Source organism: Hoplias malabaricus, chromosome 3, assembly GCF_029633855.1.
Source record: "Hoplias malabaricus isolate fHopMal1 chromosome 3, fHopMal1.hap1, whole genome shotgun sequence".
Classification (NCBI taxonomy): Eukaryota; Metazoa; Chordata; class Actinopteri; order Characiformes; family Erythrinidae; genus Hoplias; species Hoplias malabaricus.
Genome location: NC_089802.1, coordinates 66218357 through 66241157, shown reverse-complemented (window position 1 = coordinate 66241157; position 22801 = coordinate 66218357). Strand labels below are relative to the sequence as shown.

The 22801-nt window shown below is 38.8% G+C and overlaps 1 protein-coding gene across 3 annotated transcripts in view; it reads left to right on the top strand.

Moving 5' to 3' along the window:
* Positions 1-22801, top strand: part of ptprfa (protein tyrosine phosphatase receptor type Fa) — a 490757-nt gene that overhangs the window by 451283 nt on the left and 16673 nt on the right. For all 3 annotated transcript variants that reach the window (XM_066666356.1, XM_066666355.1, XM_066666354.1), the window contains 5 exons: positions 12422-12545; positions 12661-12836; positions 16080-16199; positions 16486-16640; positions 18266-18551. In XM_066666356.1, coding sequence (XP_066522453.1) covers positions 12422-12545; positions 12661-12836; positions 16080-16199; positions 16486-16640; positions 18266-18551 — 861 coding nt within the window. The remainder of the gene's footprint in view (positions 1-12421; positions 12546-12660; positions 12837-16079; positions 16200-16485; positions 16641-18265; positions 18552-22801) is intronic.

Sequence of the window (22801 nt, the reverse complement as noted above, 5' to 3'; positions counted from 1 at the left end):
TGTGTGAAAAGTTTGGGAACCGATAACAAGGACATCGCACATACTGTGGCACATCATGGCATATTTAGCACAGCTTCTTACAATCTGGTCCCTGAGAGTCTGAAGGTAAATATTGTTTCAACTTGTGTTTGAGGCTCATGCCTTCGCCTAGCAACTTTGTTTGCTGCAGCTGTTAAAGGAAGTCTGTCAAACTTTTTTTTTTAGCGTAATCCTCATTTACATCTGGTGTTAAGGGAAGTCAGAAAAAGTCTGAAGCAAAAAGAGCTACTGTGAGCTGATCAAATATTAGTAAATCCAGCAGAATTCATGTAGGTCTCTTGTGTTGTTTTTTAGGGTTGTTATATGCATCTTGCACTTTCCATTTTCATCAGCGGCACTTGCCAATACGGGGAATATATAGTTCTACAGTAACAGAGTGTACTTAATGTGTTGTTCTGCATACTTTCAAATCTCCATTTCACCCTGGTATTTATTTTGTTTGTTTTTGTAAGGTGGAATTGATAAAATAGACAATGAGCATAGACACAAGGTAGTTGTTCCTAATCACTGGATTGTGTGGCTTTGTAAAAAGCACAAATCGCATTGAATCAGACTTTTTTAAATTAGATTTTGTCCACTTTTATATGTGGCATTGAGATTCGACCAATATCTGAACGCCCAGTTTGGAATTCATGTGACTTTTACGTCATTCCAGCTGCTGAGAATGATCTCCGGACTACGGTCCAAAGCATTTTCATTTTAGTTTGACGTATTTAGGACATGGAAATGGCCAGGACAATGCTTTTTCTTCTTGTAAAAAATAATTTGTTTAAAAAGAATAAACTCCTTAATCCAGGTTCCTGTCTCTCGTTTATGAGAAAATGAAACTCATGGAAATTTGTATAAAGGGAGAGAAGAGCTTCTTTTTAGTAGTTCTATATCAGTTTTATATTGTTCATGTCGGTATGAAGCTGTATAAATGTGGATCATGAAAATATTAAACTCATGTCTGCGCTCGTCTAGTTCTCTTTGGAGACCTTGTGTTTGTGAGAGACCTGGGAAATTTGCTCTTAGACTGAAAGAAACATCCGTTCTTTACACTCTTTAATTAATACTCTGATTTTAACATAGAACTCAGGTGGAATAAAGCAAAGCATGGTGTTGAAACACCAGCCTGGTCCTATTCCTTCTGGTCAGTGCCTGAAGCATTGTCCTTTGCGCATGTGGGTCGGTTTAGAAGCGTGATCTGTTCAGGCTGATGTCAGATTATAGAAACAGTGTGAACAGCAGAACAAAAAAGTCAGATTTGGTCACAAAATCAAATTTGTGCCACTGAAATCATGTAGTAACAAAGTATTCTAATACTTAGCAATTGTGTAGCCTGGTCTACAGCTGTCCACAGTTCAGATAGTGGATGTATTAGTTGAGTAGTCTGTGAAACCCATAAAGGAAACTGCAGAAGAGTGTATGAACCCAACCCCATGCAACCATCATGAAAAATAACCCCCACCCTCCACGCTTACTTACTGTAGAGCCACCAGGGCATTATTGCTTCCTGATGTTCTACAAAGGCCAATCATTTGCATTTAAAGTGGTGATTTTCAGAGAGGATAAATCAGCACGAAGAGGGGAGGAGGGCAGATCCATTTTAAAGCAGCTCTCCTCAGCCCTGTTTCTGTGGAGTTTCAGCGTCACAAAGCTGGCAGTAAACAGCACAGCTACTTCACACCCTGGCTCTGACCTCCAAATGCAAGTCACTGAGAGAATAAAACTAACACTGGGTGCTGAGGTAGAGGATGAAAGAGCATGGCTGCTTTTCTTTTTTTGATGAACATTTTTCCTTCAGACAAACAAAAAAGTTTGGTATTGACAAATGCAGTGAACTGAACTGAAGAACGATGCTGTTTAGTTGAGAATACTTTCTCAAGCTGACTTCTGGCAGTTGCAATAGAGTCTGCTGGGTTTCATCTCTCTTTGTGGGCAACTACATACTTTGGAAAGGGGCGATATGACTGACCAGTGTGTCAGGTAGGGGACGGAAGGAAAGTGCTACAATGAAAACACACCTGCATGAAATAAAGTGATAAACAGTGGCTCAGAAGCCATCAGAAACAGCTGGGATGATAAAACCAAAAGAAGCAATGCTGTATTTTTCACATCTATCTTGCTCCAATGGTTCATTGCTTTCACACTGAGCACAGCACAACCTGGAAGTGTTTTGGGGTTTGTGGTGTATTTCAGTGGTATTCAGTGCACTGTATCTTATAAAGTGTTTCCTGACTAATGCAGTACAGTAGCAGGAAAAAAGATAACATGTTATATTAGTAAAATCAGATACTGTCCAAGATTTGGTTGACAATTTTACACTGATATGGTCCATTATGCATTTTGTAGCTTCCAAACTGAAAATATATTTTATAGCGCAGATTTAAGTGTATTTTTATGGACTACTTCTATTGATTTACTAAGTTTAAAAGTGGAAAATATGAAAAAGAATATATAGAATGTGGCATAAATTTTGAATGCACCACATTTTGTGTTGAATTTATTTCTGTATCATACATTGAGCAAATGCAGAGTTATTGTGCATTAAATTATGCAGGAGTCTCTGTAGAGTTTCCTTATTTTCACTTGGAAAATCAATAAAATGTGTGTGTAACTGGGGGCACAGGGTCTGAGACTGAGTGGAGTATGATGGACATTGTCAGATTATGATGTGCCTTATAATGTGGAAGAGATGCCAGTAAGAATCTGGTGAAGGAATTAAGAATCAAAACAGGTTTGTCGTCTTGAAAGCCTTTGGTCTACATACAGTTTTGGATTCTGTGTTGTCGAGAAACCTGCTCACTCTCTCCTCTCCGATAAATATTTCCTTTTCTCAAAGAAACCTAGAAGAGGTCTTGACTTCTAAGACAGACTACTATCCTCTGACTTAACTGACCACTGTCTTGTGCCCCTAGTGTAACACCATTTTTCTTTACTGACAGAGTGTGAGACTGGAAAGGAACAAGTTTGTTCTACAAGAAAGATGTGGAGGATTGCGTACCTGAAAAATGTCTTTTTGTTCTTGGGAAGAAACAGTATAAAGAAGCCCCCAGTCAGGCATCACTGTGGCTGGATAAAGCTTTTAATATTGCAGAGGCTTCGGAATAACAACTGTGTGACTGGTAAAATGTGCAATATTTACTTTAACTGTGCTCTGTTAGTCCTGGGGTGAGCGTAATGCTGTTTCTGCTGTTTTTGGAAGGGATTTGATCAGGGTTTATGAGTTGGTCTGTGTCAGAAGAGTTTTAAGAGATTTATAACATCAGCCCCTAGGACGCCTTAATCCACAGTGTGTTTTCAAGTCAGCAGTACAGCTGCACACAGAACTTTTTAACACACACAATCACAGTCACACACACAGACTGAAAATGAAATTACAGACCAGTAGTTTGAGAGAGGGACACCCATTGCTGGACTCTTAACCAGTTTATTATTGGAAAGTCAAAATAATGACCGAAGAAATGTGCATGTGCGTGTATGTGAAGTGGACGAGCACTATTCTATTATTCTCTCTCTAGCAGTGCTCCACAGATAATGCTTGTGTTATGTATCATTAAATGATTAGGCTTAATATACTCACCTCACAAGAGCAATTAATAAGACTTTCAGGTCGTTCTCTTTAGCAAGTCATGAACTGACGCATCCTTGTATTTTGGGCAGCTCAAGCACAACATCTAGGTACTTTAACCGTTCTTACCCTTTGTGTTCTTGAGTTCTGTAATGTAACTTCAGCAGTGTAAGATGATATCAAACAAAAACACAAGAACATAAGAACACACAAAAATACATATTCAGAAAAAAACCCATATGTAATGTATATTATATCCATAAATATTACTTAGATAAAGAATGGTTGATGTGGTGTAGTGGCTCATATTAAAGTCTGGGTTTCAATTCCTAGTTCAAGCAAAAACACTATGCTTCCCCAGTAGGTGTCTTTGGACAAAACACCTAACACTGCTTTACTCTAACTCTGTAACATGATTCAAATAGTAAGTTACTCAGAATAACGCCATCAGTGTAGATGTTAGCACCCTATTAGTACGCTTCATTTCAGAAGAGACACTTGATCCCCAATATCAGTGACAATGGACATAGAGGTAGCTCTCTCAGTGAGACCCCCACAACATAATAAATCCTTACACAAAGTGTGGACCTTTCATTAGCTAAATTCCCTTATCAGAAGGGGTGTCTACATATATCTGTACATATATTGTGCAGCTGGACTCAAATGTTGGGCTGACAGTCCCATTCAAAACTCTCTTTGAAGAAAGTATCTTTGCAAATAGTAAAGGCAAAACTCAAGTGAGCTACTGCCCCTGATGGACCCAAAAGACAATCACTGATGGTAATGATGTCCTTCAACTCTCTTGCTTACATAATCTCTTCAGGGTGGGTATCCTTCTCTAAGTCATGTGACATCAGATGATGCCTATAAGAACATTTACTATAATTCCTTTCTTGGCCATTAAGGGCCAATGTTAACAGTATGCAGTGTTTGAGAGCAGTAGGGAAACTGATTCCTATTTGGCAGTGTTGAGTAGGAAGGTGGAAGGACGGCTGCAGAGCACTTAGATGGGGAATCACACACACACACACACACGTAGCAGCTGTAGAGCCATGTTCGAGAAAAATGAGTCAGCGCTTCTCTCAGGTTCTCAAAATGAAAGAAAAAATTGGGGTAAATAATACCCTCAGACAGCACAATGCAAATGGATAAAAAAAAATAAATAATAAAAACATGGCCCAAAAAAATTATAATTAGGAGCTGATGTGCCTCAGTATGAGTCAAGGAGTTTTGAAATGTTACCAGCCACACTCACACCATGGATAAAACCCCACACAAAAACAAGTGAAGTTTGTGTGTGTGTGTGTGTGTGTGTGAGAGAGAGAGAGAAATATGTAAATGTAAACAGGATTTGCATGCTGTGCCTGCTGTGTGAGTGAGTGTGTAGGGTGTGATGGGTGTGTCTGGGGAGTGTTATAGTGCCAGACTGTGGGCTTTAGTCTTTTTTGCAGCAGCTGGCAGCCTGAAAAAGAGAGACGGAGCTAGGGAGGAATGTCATGTAAACAAAATGTACATTTTTAAGGCTTTTAAATATCAAGCATGACACATATAGAAGACAAATGTTCAATATCCATATACTGTTGTTGTTGTTGTTGTTTTATGAGAAATAGATGTATTTTATTTGGAATCTTAAAGTTGTGGCCACATTGTAAAGTAAAATACAAAGAGGTGGATGGTTTTCAGGTAAAAAAGGTTTCTCCTGCACAAATGGTGGCAAACGGGGGCAAATGGTGACAGCAGGGAGGCTACTTTCCATTTTGGAAAATGTGAGAGTAGTGTTGGAAATTTCATCACTTTTAGAGTTCTTCCACACATAGCTAAGTGGAAGCTTGCAAAGTTATAGTTGCAGGGATGCAGCTAATCCATGAGACAGCAAGTAATGATCAGCGAGTTTATGTCACAGATGAATGTGATACAATGTAAAAAAAACCACTTGTGTGTACGAGGTACAATTTCAATAATTAAAATATCCATTTATTCATCTTCTATAACCACTTCATCCTGATCAGGGTCCAAGTGTGTCCAGTACGCATGGACTCACTGGGCACAAGGCCGCACCATAGGCAGGGTGCCAACTATCATACACTTACCCAGTCACTATTGCATTCACACCTATTGGCAATTTCACACAGAAAACCTACAACATTTGTTCTTGTATTGTGGAGGAATACTGGAGCACCCTGAAGAAAATATGCTTAGGAACTGTAGAGCGTGACTGATATTGCACACATCTTTAACACTAAAAATGATAGGATGTGTTGTCCTTTTATAACTGACAAATGGAGCTTAAATAAGGATGGCATGAATTAAAATCGTGGCCCAAGTGTCTTCATCAGTGTAATGCAAAATTTGTAGAACTGGACGATCTAGCCAACATTTATATCTTATTTATATTTCTTAATTTATGCCAATGTAACAATTACAACATAGATATAAACAATATAAAAGCCACAAAAAAAGCAGCCAATAACAAAATTGAAACATGAATTCATTATCAAGCATCAACTTCGTGGTTTTGTCAATATTAACATTTATAAAATAACTTTAAAAATGGCTGCAATGAACTGATGGCAGTGCCCAGTACTGGATGTCAGTCAGATGCTTAAATATAAAGGTGCTACAAAGGGTTCTTTGAGTGATGACATAGAAGAGCTACTTTTTGCTAATATGTTTAAATGGGTAAAGAACCTTAAGTTTCAGTAATGGATTTTTAAATTTTTAAAGTGTTCTTTACATTCACACATCTCTTAAACAAACAGGGTTCTTCATTGAAACAAATATGGTTCTTCTATGGCATCGCTCAAGAACCCTTTGTAGCCCCTTTATTTTTAAGAGTGTAGATAATGTTTATTGAAATACTGAAAATGTGTTTAAAATCATATATTCTTTGGAACATTTTATGTTGTGATATATATTGTTATTGAATTATTGTCCAACCCTAACAATAGGTATCATTTTTACCTTAAATTTACAGCTTCAACATCATTGTGATGCTTCAGTGATTTGTAATTAAGAGAACAGATCCTCTGTCTTTGCTACTCCAGGCTCAGCACTGCAGAAACTGCACTAAGTAACTTCGGGAAGAATGTAAAAATCCACCCTCTTCCCTCCTCCCCCTTGATTTTTGGCACTGCTATAAAAGTGAATTACACTCTACACCTGTAGGGGGAGACCCAGAGCAAACATACCAAATCTTACCTAGTGTTGCTTTAATGCGCATTGTGCTATATGTATAACTTAAGATAACTAGTGATAAAATGTAGTAGTAGAAGTCATTTGAAAATTAACCTAAACCTGAATCTGTGTAGAGGGGTTAATTGTGACCACTTGTCTCTGTTATAGATGGTATCTTTCCAGAATGGTCTTTTAAATAATAATATAAGGCTCTTTATTTTCATCTGTGGAGCTAAAAGAAATATCTGTTCAGCTCTCAGCAAGAATCCTAGAAATGCCTTTGGAACTGAAGATTGGGAGAAGAGGCAGAATGGGAGCAGGAGAGAAAGAGAGATGGAAGGATGGAGATATCATGGGAATGGGGAGAGATGAAGGGATAAAAAGGAGAATAGAGAAGTGTTGAGGTAACAGATCAGTCTGTCAGGGCGAGGCATTAGTGCTAATGGCTGTGATTTGTCAGTGTGAGATGCAGGAAGCTTTACCTAACGGGCTGTTAAATAAGATATGCAACCCACCTCTCAAACACTGCCATTATTATAGTAGACAGCTGAAAGAAGGGAGAGACAGAGGGACGGAGATAGAGAGAGGAGGGGACATGCAGTAGTGCTCTTTAAAATAATGATGCTCTTAGAAGACTTAAAGTATTATAGTTGAGGTTGTCACACTGTAAACATTCACTAAGTATTTAAAATGTTGTGTTTTTGACTGATGCCCATTATTTAGGCCATAATCATTCTGGTGTTTGTTAATGCACCAAGGGTGCTGTGGTGGAAATGCACCATAGTGATACTTCTTGCAGTACATGATAATCAGGGTTTTTTCTAGACTACGTCTTGTACTGGGGCACACAAAGTTTACAGTGGCTCTTCTGCACCCCTCTGCTTGTCGGTCAGTAATCAGGGCAGAAGTGTGGTAGTAAAAAAAAAACAGTTTAAAACTGATGTTAATGCATTTGGAGGTGTTTAGATGGCAGAGAGACCTCCAAATTTTGAAAGAAATGAAGAGAGATGAAGACATTGCTTTATACCTGCTTCATAGTTGGGTAATATTGACTTATTTCTTTGCTGTTTGAGATTACTTAATGAGGAACTGATTCTAAATTAAAAGATACCATTAACTACATAAAATAAACACAGATCAAATCTGCTAAAAAACTAAGCAAGTAGTTACAAACACGCTTCTATGGTAGTTCTAACAGTGAATTAAAACTTACAAGTTAAACTTCAGCCATGTAAAATCAACAAAATTCTTTTTTTTCTCAGGCATAACATTGCACCCTCAAAGACACAGCTTTTGAATGTAAATAAACAAGAGAGAACAGCAGTTCCACAGAACCATTGACATTGCCTTTAACAGTAATATTAAATGACATAAACAATTAAAGAGAGTGTGAGTTCCATGGATGAAAATTGTAGAATCAGTTCAAGTGTGATTTTTTTTTCAACAAATATTAACAGGAACTGTATAAATGTCCTTAGTTTTGCGCCATTTGGCAAAACTGCATACACATTCCTCTGACACACACACACACACACACACACAGGCAGTCCTAGACCCTCACATTTTTACTGAAATTGTGACAGAACAGTTTAATTAGATAAATTCTGCATTTCCTCATTTAATATGACATTGGTATTGAGCGACTCATAAATAAGTCTTTAAAATGAAAAGTCTCATGAGAAGTAATGTTGGGTGGTGTTAATTGCTCATTTTATTATTTTCTATGAACAGGGAATGTCAGATTATTTAATTGGCGTATTATGTATTTTTGGTGGTTTATACTGTTATAACTATAACCAAAATATATCACTATGCGCTCTCATTAATTCACCTGATGTGCAGATACCTTACTTATTAATATTTACGAATGTCCATTACTTGTGCAAAAGCTAAATCACTTCTCAAGCTTTTTGAATAATGTTATGGGTAATGTGTTGCCTGTATTGAATTTGAGCAGCGTGTCCTGTAGTTTTGCTCAGCAATCCTGGATAAAATTTACTTTTTACTGCCATGCTCCAGTAAATTGGGTCTGAGATTATTCCTGATACAATTAAGAGCCTTAAAAGAAAATAATATATTGTGGGCAGCATTGGGAGCTTTAAGGGCAGGGGAATGCAGAGTAATTCCCAACATGCATCATGCTTTCCGGTAAGAGAGATTATTTTGTTGTTTAATGCTCTTGTTGTTGTTGTAGCAGTAGTATGTTACCTTGAGTTTGTTGGGGCCACTTGTATCTGTTTTGGTACTCAGGTACCTTGCATTTTCTTCCACCACCCCTTCATTTTGGGCACTGAGTTATGTGCTGGTTGGAGCTTTTCTATGCCTTTAATAAGGTGAAATTCACAATTTTTATTTAATAATAAACAAATGTGCCCTAGGGTCTGTATGGATTTCTCATCATGGCCGAAAGCAACATTTTGAAGGATTTTAGACAACGAAGAGACTGCCAAATGTTGAAAAGCATTAACTAAGATGAGGATATTGCACTATTCCTGCTCCATAAGTGGGTAAAATTGACATATTTTTGCTGTAGATGGAACAGACTATAAATTCAGGAGAGCACTAACTGCATGAAAGTAATCACAGACCTAAAGTGCTACAAAACTAAACAATTTGAGTACCAAGTAAATTTATGTGGTAATTTAAACAGTGAATAAAAACGTACAGACAACAGTCTGTCGTACAAACAAGTGTTTTTCCCCCTCAAACCTTAAAAAACGAGGAGCTTCAGAACATATACAAACCAGAGAACAGCGTTTCCCAACAATCGCAAACATCCCCTTTAAAGACCTGTAGAACTGCCATTTCAGTAAAACATATTATTTCCCATACTCGCTGTTTACTGTTCCTTCTTCAATGCAGATGCCACATAATGGGATTATTCAGATGTGTCTGAGTTGAACCACAAAACATTGGGAGTCAAGCCACAAGTGACTGGGAAACAAATCTGAAATGAGTCACAAGTCACTGGGTAGCAAATACTCGTCATGTCACTGGCAGTCAAGTGGATTGTAGTCAAGTGTTTAGTGATGTATTTCTGTCATTTTTGTGGATTTTTAGTTTACTATATTATGTAAACACAGTTGCTTCACAATGTGTGAATATTTCATGACGAATTACACTGACTTCCTTTGGAAATTATGAATGTTTTTCCTTCTACTGTAAAGTTACTATTGTGGAGATAAATATTTTCCTTTGGACAGTAATAATTTGTTCATCTTGGATAATTACGTTCAGTGGAGCAGTTGTGTGCTGTTTTACATTGAACTGCATTTCATCATGTTCCATGAGCCAATAAATAAAGAACTCAAGCTCATCTTGAGTCATTAGTCAGTGTGTCTTGACTTCCTCATTAACTCTGTCTAGTACATCAGTAAGCTGTATAGTCAATAGGAATTGACACTGGCTCAGTCCCTGTTACTAAGAGCATTGGCACACTGATGATGCCATTATGGGTAACACTTTACTTGAAGGGTGTCTGCATAACACATTCATAAACTATACATGTTTTATTTGATATTAGTTTGGAGTACAGTATCAGTACAGAGAGAGTTTGGTTTTTCAATAAAACAATCCTCATTTGTTTTTATTTTTGAATTATTTTCAGTGAAACTCTTGTTTTCTGGACAGCCAAAATATAAATAACCTGGCTTTACCTCATTTAGACAGAAAGTGCTTTGACACTTAGGCACTTGTGCCTAGACTTTTAACTCCTTTTGAATTATTTAGTTTTTCTTAAGCATTTGTATTGTGCACTTTGTTATTCTTTCTCCTTTGTAGTCTGTGTCGTCTTTAAACTTTTAGTGTGGCAGAGAGTTAATTCAGCACTCTATATATTGTTGAGGAAAAACTTATGGAGTATCTCTGTAAGATGTTATGACTGTTATGTAGGCACCCTTCAAGTAAAGTGTTATGCATGACAGAACTTTCTTTATACTCCCATAGCTGAGTGAAAAACTATAGCGAACAGTTGATTCACACTGTTTATTAATATTGTTCACTGTGTACTAATGGTTATATTTTTAGGATTATATATTACACTAATAATGATTATATAAGTGAAACATTTCTTCTGGCCTCCTCCTCTTTAGCTATGAATAGTCTCTTACAGGAGTTACTGTGGTAATGAGCTCCATGGATGCAGCAGAGGTTGCTGTGTGTGTGTGTGTGCTGAATAAAGCATTTTGCTGACACTGGATTGTCACACACTTTCACCCTCTCTCCCCTCTTCACCTCATTACTGCAAAACAGGGCTGGGGTCAGCACAAGAAGAGGCAGAGAGAAGGCCAGGGTCAGGAGGACTGTGTGTGTATGTGTGTGTATTTTAGAGCTATGGTGTGTGTGGACAGACATATTTGTCAGAATACGGTTTAGTAGTAGCTCTATGCACTGTATTGCAGCTGTAGAGTCAGTACACTTCTTCTGATAAATGTGTTCTGGAGTTTAATGAAGCTGTAAGCGGTGACCCTGACACACAACAGACTGGACATTGCAGCAGTGTGTGAGGCCAGATACACTGCACTGTAGGAAAACAACTAGCTCAGGATTTCAAGGCAGTACAATGTTTGTGTCTTTTTATCTCCTTTTTCTTCCAACTTAAAATTGTCCAGTCATAATAGTATGACCACCTCCTTGTTTATATATCTATAGTCCAGTCTGTCAGCTCCTCTGACCATACAGAACTTTGTACAATAACACAAGGTACTCCATCTGTTTCTTTGCATGCCTTGTTATCCTCCTTTAACCGTGTCTTTCAATGGTCAGGACCCCCAAAGGAAGGTATGATTTGGGTGGTGGATCATTCTCAGTGCTGCAGTGTTAGTGTGTGTTGTGCTGGTACCAGTCGATCACTTTCCACTCTGATAGACACACTAACCTCATAGACAGTAGCTCATCTGTTGCAGCACACTTTGTGTTGATCTCTAGTCCTTCATCATTGGTCACCGGATGATGCCCATAGGATGCTGTTGGCTGGATTTTTATTTTTTTTTGGTCAGTCCAGCAGTGACACTGAGGTCTTTGAAAACACCAGCAGCAAGTGCTGTGTCTGACCCACTCATACCAGCACAACATAAACTAACACTCCACTACCACCTACGTGTCACTGCAGTGCTGAGTATGATCAGCCACTCAATTCACACCTACTCTGCCGTGGTTCTGTGGGGGTCCTGACAGCACAATGAGCTGTGTATGTGCAGTTTTGTATGTATTTATCAGTTTACTTTAGCTCATTATTCATAAGACTAAAAGACACATAAATTAGCTTTTCATGACAACTGATAAAATATAAAAAGTTCATTTAATTTATTTTTTTCAATAATAAACAGTTGTCCTAGCCCTTTCTAGGTTAAAACTGACCAAAGCAGCTTTTATGACAACTGACATATTTTTAAATAAGCCAAAAAGTTTAAAGATTAATCAGGTAACTTTCAGCTGCCTGAAGTACACTGTGTGTGGCCAATTTGTGGACACCTGCTCATTTAACCTTTCTTCTGAAATCAAGGATATACAAGCTATTCATTCAAGGGTTGTCGAAAAATGTTATAGTGCCAAATCTAGGACTCAAAGTGTCCTACATTGTTTGAGGCACTCTTCGTGAAGATCAATGCCAGCAATGCCAAAGTGTTATTTCTTTATTTTCTCCTGTGTCCACAGTCTATTGACCCAGGGCAGCAGTTCACCTGGGAGCACTCAAACTTGGAGGTCAATAAGCCAAAGAACCGCTATGCAAACGTCATTGCTTACGATCACTCCCGAGTCATCCTGACCCCCATCGACGGTCAGTACAGAACTGCTTCTCTAGCACAACACCAAGGACCTCTTATACAATAACAACAGCTCTTTTGCTGTTAGGAGAGGCATATGTACAATATTGTGTGTGTTTTTAAGTGCAGGTGTTCCAGGGAGTGACTACATCAATGCTAACTACGTTGATGGCTACAGGAAGCAGAATGCATACATTGGCACCCAGGGCCCTCTCCCTGAAACACTCAGTGACTTCTGGAGGATGGTGTGGGAGCAGAGAACCAATACCATCGTCATGATGACCAAACTGGAGGAGAAGTCTAGAGTGAGTACACTCACACGCACAGTCATATGGAAACGTTTGCTGTTCACAGGCAATTTACATGAATGTTGACTCTCTAAGTGAAAATTGGCTTTCCCTGGATTTTCATTTCATATAATATATGATTATTGCCCCTGTTCCATCATTCTGGGTCATGTTGCAGACTCAGTGTATATGTAAAATACACAATGAATGTTTTTTATCTCATTAGCTAGGATTCTGGCAGTCACACACAGTGACACTACACTAGGAGGGTGTTAGGAGAGCAAGCACCCGCTTCCCACAAGACACATGAAAGCAGCCACTGCCACTAATGCAGCACCACTGGACAGCTCAAAGTGGATTTACACATTACTGCTTTCTGTTCGCATTTGCTTTTTTAACTACTGTCCCAACTCTTTTTTTTGGTTTAGAATTTAAATATCCACTCAACAAAAATCCATAGAATCCTGTTCAGAGATTTTCTGAAGTTGTCCTTTCATACATGTAGCAAACAGTGGGAGATGATTTTGTGTCAGATGCATTCTCACAGCTGGAAATGTTCCGTGTGCTTTAGGCCTGAGGTGGTGCCTGTGCGGTGTGTGCAGAAGATAGTACAGTACCATTCACATTTGCAAACATTAGCATCTCTGTACGTACATGCATTCACTTGCATATTACCTAGAGTTTGTACAAGGGTGCAAGTAGGATAAAATCCAGATAATGTCCAGACATTTGCAGAGGGTTGCATACAGACAGTTCATACATACAGCTCCTACATAAAGTTTATTCTTTGTGAAACATAGTAGTTTCATTTCACTTAAATACAAGCCATAAACCAAGACTAAAATTCCCATTGCCAAATGTGGACAAGAGTCCAGCAGTCAGTAACATGACTCTCCCCAGGTTTGGACAAACACAGATTTCTGTTTAATGTTTATCAACATGGGACAGTTAGCGTTCTACTCTAAGCGTGCTGAGCTGTCCAATTATATTTACACAAGCCTTCCAAATTTTGTAGACCATGTAACAGGGTAGTCCTAATTAGCAGTGGAATAGGCCATGAATAATTTGGGCAAGATTGGGCTTGCCATTTAAAAAGTAAAATAAAACTAAATATGCAACTGTGACTGCAGGGTCATTAGTATTTCAGACCATAGAAATATTTATAACCTTTTTTGCATTTGAAAATAAATTTATGAACAAAGAAAAGCATATAATATATTATCATTTGAATAAATTCACAATATGTTTTGTTATAATTTATAATAAATTCTTAGCTTCCTGAATCACCACCATCACCATTTACAGTCTTCCACTGGTCAGTGATTACATTTTCTCATGTAGCAACATTGTTTTCATAGTATCAATGCAGACAAGAGCATACTGAGGGCAGGAAGGCAAGAAGCTCCATCACTTGCCACATATTTAGAGATAATATATATTCAGTAAAAGTACAAACAGTGCAAATGTACATTCAGAAGTTCAAAAATGCTCCTACAAGCCAACTAAGTACTCTAAAGATTTCAATACATTCACTTTTTTCAGGAGGATAGTTAAATATATTACATTTTAAATATAACCTTTAGAAATAAAACAATATCCAGAAAAGCCTGGTATTAAGACAGCAGGTATGGAATCATTCATTCATTCATTGTCTGTAACCGCTTATCCAGTTCAGGGTCGTGGTGGGTCCAGAGCCTACCCGGAATCACTGGGCGCAAGGCAGGAACACACCCTGGAGGGGGTGCCAGTCTTTCACAGGGTGACACACATTCACTCAAACCTATGGACACTTTTGATTCGCCACCTACCACCATGTGTTTTTGGACTGTGGGAGAAAACCGGAGCACCCGGAGGAAATCCACGCAGACACAGGGAGAATACACCACACTCCTCACAGACAGTCACCCGGAGGAAGCCCACGCAGACACAGGGATAACACCCCACACTCCTCACAGTCACCCGGAGCTGGACTCAAACCCACAACCTCTAGGTCCCTGGAGCTGTGTGACTGTGACACTACCTGCCCTGTGAGACTGTGCCACCCAGTATGGAATCAGAACAGCTAAAATATAAAACTGCATTGTAATTTGGAGCAAGTATGATCCCAAACTAAATATACTGATGATATTTCATTGGTGGTCCACTCCAATGACAGTTTAGCACATTGAGAAAGTTATAAACCTTTGACATTTTAATTTTAACAGTTTTTTATCTTTACAAAAGGCAATGCAAATTTTGAGTAAAAATAGAAGACAGTCTGATGTTCTCATGCTGTCAGAAGTTCTGCTGTTTTCTGTCTTCTTGAGGATTCACATAAACTTAAACTGAACACACACTCACACATACACCATTTCTTTTCACTCTGCTGTTCATTTGTGCTGTGGAGTGAGTGTGTGTGTGTCTGTGTGTGACGCTGAACTGTGTTGTCAGGTGGCAGGTCAGGTGTGAAAGATGTACTTTACAGTTCAGGAAGGTGTGAAAGGGAGGACGAGTAGCACTGCCACACTTTAAATTAAATTAATAACACTCATGCTGCCTCCTCAACCATCGCACACACAAACACTGCCGGAGTACTGCCTCAGTATAGCAACTAGGGGTAGGTAGAGCAGCCTAAATCTACACTAAAAAAAAGTAGTTACTTGTGTACCATAACTGGTGTCTCTTTTGGAAACAATAGTTTTGAAATTCAAACACCACAATCATTTTTATCCTTTGCTCCAGTGCACACTGATGTCTTAAAATGCTGCTGCAGAACAGTAGACAGAGCAGACGGACACAAATGTGTGTGCTTACAATGCATGCAAAAATCCAAATTTACATATACACACCCCCACACTGTTAAACCCTGTGAAGAAAGAATGGCTGGAGGACACAGGACGTAAGTGAGTGTGAGTGTGTGTGTGTTTGTGTAAGAGAGAGAAAGAATGATAAATCCCATGGGTTTGCCAGCTGGTTCTTCTGCTGCTCCCACCCACATTTAAGCCTGTGACAAGAGTGACTGTGTATTGTAGAAGTGGATGGTTTTACAAGCATTTGTATAAAGGTTTATCTTATTTTACCCATTACTTTTTCTGTAAACTCTAAGGGGTTGTACCTGGGCCCACACTTCAATTCCTCGCTCTCGCCACATACACATTTACATATTAGTTTCAGAGAAGATACTACAGATATAATTGTGCATGAAGCTGTGTTCCAACCCCAACACAGCCCAGAATTAGTTCTGCAGGATGTGTGTAATGTTTGTGTGTTTGTGATTGGTAGGTTAAGTGTGATCAGTACTGGCCCAGCAGAGGGACGGAGACATATGGAATGATTCAGGTCAGCATGCTGGATACTGTGGAGCTCGCAACATACAGTGTCAGAACGTTTGCACTGTACAAGGTATAACACCCACACACACAATACAATAGAGGGAGAGGGGATGGAGGGAAAGATGTAGGGAAGAAGTTAAAGTAAATGAAGGATGGGATGGATAGTAAGTAAGGAAGTGTGAATAAGGCAAGGAGGAAGGGGAATACTGTAGGAAAGAGGGGTATGAATAAGGGAGAGAAGCAGGGATGGAACTGAAAGAAATTTGAAGGGAGGGGAGTATTAGATGGAAGGATTGAGTAAGTATTAAAATTGTTATTAATTTTACTATTATTTAGTATTAACTGTCTTTTAACAGAATGGCTCCAGTGAGAAAAGAGAGGTGCGGCAGTTTCAGTTTATGGCCTGGCCAGACCATGGTGTTCCCGAGTATCCTACACCCATCCTGGCCTTCCTGCGCAGGGTTAAAGCCTGCAACCCACCAGACGCAGGACCAATGGTGGTCCACTGCAGGTAAACACTGCACTGTGCTCTCTGTTTTATTCTGTATTTGGTAACAAATATCTATCCTTTTGAAAATCATAACATATTGTTTATATTGATTAAGAACACCTACATTGTATACATTCCTTGTCCTTTTATCAGCTCCACTCAACGTACAGAAGCACTTTGCAGTTCTGCAATTACAGACTGTAGCCCACCTGTTTCTCTGCATACTTTCTTATCTCCATTTCACCCCAGACTTCAATGGTCACGACCCTCAAAGGACCACCACAGAGTATCATTTGGGTGGTGGATCACTCTCAGCTCTGCAGTGATGCCGCAGTGGTGATGGACTCACTGTTCACTCTGTTAGACACACCTACCTCATTTGTCCACCTTGTGGACTCAACTCGGCTCGGCATGCTTTTCCCTGGTTGCATTTCCACTAGCACAGCTCCCTCACAAAATGTAGATGTCGCATAACCCCATCTCTAATGGGGAACCGCAGGGTTTGAAACAGGTTGTTTTTGTTTTTTGGACTGAGCGCCATCCAGTTCTCATCGATTCCAGCAGAGTTTTCTTTGTTGCAGCATCTGGCTCTCCCTGGAATTTTTCCATCAGCCACCAATCCAAGGAACCCCTTCAAAACACCACGTGTAACTTTATGAGCTGCAAACAAATGTGACCGCTGCTGTAAATTGGATATTTTAGAAGTGGCTAGTTTGTATTGGAGTTCTGCACTTAAGTGCTCTGCAAGGTTTACACATCACACATAGTACCTACTCAGCTCGCTACCAGGCGCAGGCAGGGACTGAAAAATATGTGATTCTAGGGACCAGGTATCAGATTTGGTTAGTGGAAAAGCCAATGACCTGAGCCAAGTCGAGCTAAGTAGGTGATGTAAGTCATGCAGTGGAAAAGCGCCATAACACCACCACGTCAGTGTCACTTCAGCGCTGAGAACAATATACCATCCAAATCATACCTGCTCTGTGGTGGTCCTCCTAGGGTCCTGACTGTTTTAAAGAGCAGAGTGTAAAGGGGATAAGAAAGTATGCAAAATAACAGGTGGACTACAGTCTGTAATTGTTGAACTACAGCGTGGTCCTGTTTGGTCAGTGGATACAAGGTCAGTGTTCCTAATCCAGTATAGAGTAAGAGTGAACTACACAGTGAACAACTGAGTGAAAGACTCAGTGAACAACACTATTGTTACTCAGTAAACAACTCAGTGAGCAGCGTTATAAGCCTGCTCCATGAAATGGCTTTAGACTAGATATTGGATCATTAATGTGAGTATTTCATGGCACTCAGCCATCAAAATTGACTTAGGTCAGGTACAAATATTTGATCATAAGTTAATGATCAGAAACTTAACTCTAACTCATCCCAAAGAGAAATTATAGAATATGCTTCACAGCAAAACACGGGGGGCTTTTATCTCTGTCTTGCTGACTATTGCCATTGGACATGGTGGCCTAAGGCTCATATGCAACAGCTGTGTCCAAGTCCTAGTTATTTTATGGAGAGAATACATAGCTGCATTTGGACAAATAGATGTCTGTAAATATTGTGCCTTCTGGTTTCATATTACTTAGACCAAACACCCTAGCCAAAAACAGTGTGGTAACAACTGTTTTGCGATTCTTTATCAGTGCGGGAGTTGGAAGGACAGGCTGCTTCATCGTGATCGACGCCATGCTGGAGCGCATGAAGCATGAGAAATCAGTGGATATTTATGGTCATGTGACCTGCATGCGAGCTCAGAGGAACTACATGGTACAGACAGAGGATCAGTACGTGTTTATTCATGAAGCTCTGCTGGAGGCGGCCACCTGTGGACACACTGAGGTCCCGGCACGCAGCCTCTACACACACATCCAAAAACTCACACAGGTGCCACCCGGAGAGACCGTCACAGCCATGGAGCTGGAGTTCAAGGTCAGGACTCAAATATACACCATTTACGCACACAATTAGGAAGCACAATAGATACCCTCACATCATTTTACATTGGAGAAGGACGTATAAATTCCTGCTTAGTGAGTAAAGTTGTTTGTGGTCATGATTATGTGAGTGGATACAAAAGATGATGGAAAGGTTTAAGCAGCTCATTATTTGGTTCAAGCCCATATATGGGGTGTTGCCAAAATGTTTGTACCTGGGCCTGGTGAATTGTAAATTCCAAACTCTTTTACATTTCAGATTGTTCAGTGTAGCCCCCTTTAATGAAGCTTTGCACATTTTTGACATAAATAGATTTATGAGGACCCACAAAGGGTGTATTTTCCAACAGGACTGAATATGCCCTTAGCTGGCTCAGAAAAAAAAAACAATTTCTCCAGGCATTTCAAAAATTGCAATTAATTGCAATTGTTTTGTTTGCTCAAATTTGAGCCTAAAGCATACATATTATTAATTAAAATAAATGAATTTAGTTATAGACATAAGGGCAGGCAGAATGAGCTTCATCAGAATGGATTTATTACTTTCATAGCACTGCCCTGAGTCTTTAATTTTATCAGCTTACAGAATGGCTCTTTAGAGGAAATATTTATTCATTACTTCCTTGTAACACACTGAAATACTAATGGACACAAGCTAAAGCCCTTTAGTCCTACAAACAGTTGCATTACAAATACATATAGATACACTCAAGTTACTGCCTCTACTACTTTCTGCAGTGAGCTTTGTTTGGCAACTATCAACATTTATAAAATTATCCATTTCTAATATTTATATTTAATTTCCATTGTTTTTGTAGTCCATGAATGAAACTCTTTCTGCTCTTCAGAGCTGTTCCTCAACAAAGGAAGAGCCAGGTTTAACATAGTAATGTTTACACTGTGAAACTCTCCATAAATGAAAATATTCGATTGCTCCTATAAGAGTCTAAATGTACTCAGCTGTTCTAAACTTTGAAAATGTAGAGACACACCCTCTGGAACACATCCTTACATACACACATATACACACTATCATGTACGCACTCTCAAAAAAAACAACAGTACTTTTTTCTTTTCTCTTTTTGTCATTCATACCCGGCAAAACATAGCTAACGCAGGCAGCATGTTCAGAGTGGTGTTGACAGGGAGAGGGGAAGTCTCAACCTTTCTGCAGGAGCGTTCTGTTCTAGCAGCCATTTACAGAGTGAGAGAGAAAGAGACTGACAGACAGAGGCATATAGACATACAAAAAAGGAAAGTTTGAATATGTAGCACACAACAAAAGACAAAGATGAGGAGAGAAAATGTGTCTGTGTATGTGAGAGGCTTTATCTGTGGATTGGTACCATTGTCTAAAGTGCTGGGAGATGCCACAGCCGTTCAAGACTAGGATCATCACAATGTTATTTAATTCTGGAATCTGATAGCAAACAAACTGGATCAGTTAGTAATCTCCTCCAAGGGTGTTGAGCTGTGTAATGATGCTTCAGGGGCAGCAGTTTTAAAAAGGTCTGGCTATTGTCACATATTTCAGAGGAAGTATGTTATACACACAGATATGATACATGGACCTGGCATTAACTAATTACTGTCTTACACTTCATTGGCTAATTGTGGCGTTTGATAACTTTATGCTAATATCTGTATTATTGTAGCTTTTAGTTGCTGCAACTGTGTGGTCTGTGTGATGAGTTTTTTGCCACTCTGGCAAAGCAATATAAGCCATATTTGAAAAGCAGTAGAAGCTTACATTTCCTATTGCATATTACAATATATCACACAGCAAAATACAGCAATATTTAAATGAGAAATGTCCTTGCTCTGCTACACCTTTATACCCACTAAACGCAAGCTGTATATACTGTGCCATACCCCAGTGCACTTCTCAGTGCAATGCACTACACTCCTCATAGAAAAGACACTTCTGCCATGAGTCTTTGTTTTGTTCCTGGTCATGTTCCCATTTCCTTAGTCTTATTTGTTCTTAGTTTCTTCTGTGTTCACTTGTGTCTGTTTAGTGTTTGTATATTTGTTAGTCTAGTTTTAGTTCTGTTTTCATTTGCTCTATATTCCTTTAGAAGTTTTTTTATAGTGTTTATTAATGAATATATTTTTGTCTTGTATCTACTTTTGTCAACTTGAATCTAAGTCCTTTATACTCTGTGTCTTCTGTAGGTATTATGTCTTTAGTCTACTTTGTTTTTAAGTAAATATTGTTTTCCTTTTAGTCTTCAGTTTGTAGAGACCGTCTTGTTTGTCTTTTTTGTCTTTTTAGTATTTAATATTATAGACTTGGTCTTTTTGTTGGACTTTGATCTTTATATTTCCCAGTTTATTGTCTCATCTTTACTCTTTGTCTTTAGCTTTTCATCTTTAGAGTATTCTTTTTAGTGTTAATATTTTATTGGATAGATCATTTCTTATGTTCTCTCTTTTGTTTGTCTCTGGTTGTGCTCACTATATGTTCTTTACCTGTTGTTTCTAGCTCTTTTCCTGTCGCCTCTTATTCTTTCTCAGTTTGTCTTTGAGGTTCAGTCTCAAGTTTATCCTGTTTCTCTTCTTACTCTTGGGTTTTTCTTTTGCATAGTTTCCTTTTGCATATTTTGTATTATCATATTATCCTGGGTTACTTGTGTGCATGTTGTTCCTGGTTTGTGTATTTTATTCAAGTTCATAACAGATGCATCTCTGCATATATTTCCACCACCTTTTCTCTTCACACCACACTCTGATGTGACAAGTTCAAAATAACTCCAAGCTGCTGAAACACTTTGAGTCAAATGTACAAAATTTGGCTTAAACAATTCATAGTAAATTTGATATTTGTCTTGTTCTGCCTACTCCACATGTATGTACCTCCACAAGAAGAGTAGACTAGAAGACTCTTTCCCAACTTGAGGCTTGACTCTACTGAAAAGCAAGACTTTCCCTGTTAACAGACATCATGCTGAACATTTTGTTAACTTGTGAAATATCTCCTCCTCATTTACAGTATTTCTGACTCAGCGCAATTCTACGGAGGTGCAAATGCACCCTTCTGTATACAGGATATTTTTAGAAACACGCTTGCTGAAAGCATAGAAGAAAGAGTATAATTAGGTCTTGTAATCATAGTAAATGTGTCTGATAATGCCTCAAACATATTTGTGATCACTGCAACTGAGTGTGTGGTTCTTTACTAAGCCTGTTTTTCCACTAATGTTCTGACACTTGGGCAAACCTAGTTAACAAGTAGGCTTAGCTCTATGGACATGCTGCCAGTGTCTACAGCCTCATTGATTTCTAACGCGCCCTCAGTGGTTTGGTTCTGGAACTGGGCCTGCCAGCACTAAACGGGCGAGTACACTACAGAAATGCTCAGTTGGAGACAAAGCCAGAAACTGTGAAAGTGACTCAGAAAGAGTTCCAGAACTGTACAAAACCCATTTGCAGCAAAGTTGGGACATGTTGTAAAATGCAGTAAAAACATAAATCTGTGATTTGCTAATTCTCTGGAACATTTATATAATTTATATAAATGCACAGAGAAAAACATTCTAGAAAGTACATGTCACACTAATTTGAAGCATTTCACAATAAACAGGGGAATATAAAATGTATAATTGGAGCATCCATCATAGGTTCAGCTATTGCAGGTTCTTTTTTTGCGGCTCAGTGGTTCGTGGCTTTTCATTTTCTGCCAAAATCCCCAACAGAATTTTCAAACAGTTCAAAAAGAACCTTACTCACTGCAAGATTGCAATGAATTTAGGTATTTTCCTGGTCAACTGTACATGATATTGTGAAATGATTTTGGGGAATACAGAGTAATCTAGGTCATTGTGGGTCAAGGCTAGAAATCACTGTTAAATAGACAGGACCTTCAGGCCCTCACATGGCATTGCAAGAGAAACTGACATGCTAGTTATAAATTATACTACATGTGCTCAGGAGTACTTCAGAAAGTATCTTAACAGTCCGCTGATGCATCAAGAAATGCAACCTTATATCTAAAATTCTATCACACAAGGAGAAAGCGATAAATCTATTCTGTGCAGAAATCGCACTGACTACTCTGGGCCCAAGATTAGGCCTGATGTTCCAAAAGATTTGAAGTTTTCATGAAAAATGGACAACAAGCTGCCTCTTTTTGTTTGTGTTACAACAGTGTCGTTTCACAGATACAGAATGGTTGTGCTTGAATGTCCAGTCCAGATCCGTCTCCTATGAAGAGGAAAATCTGACAACAACGACCATTAACTGTTG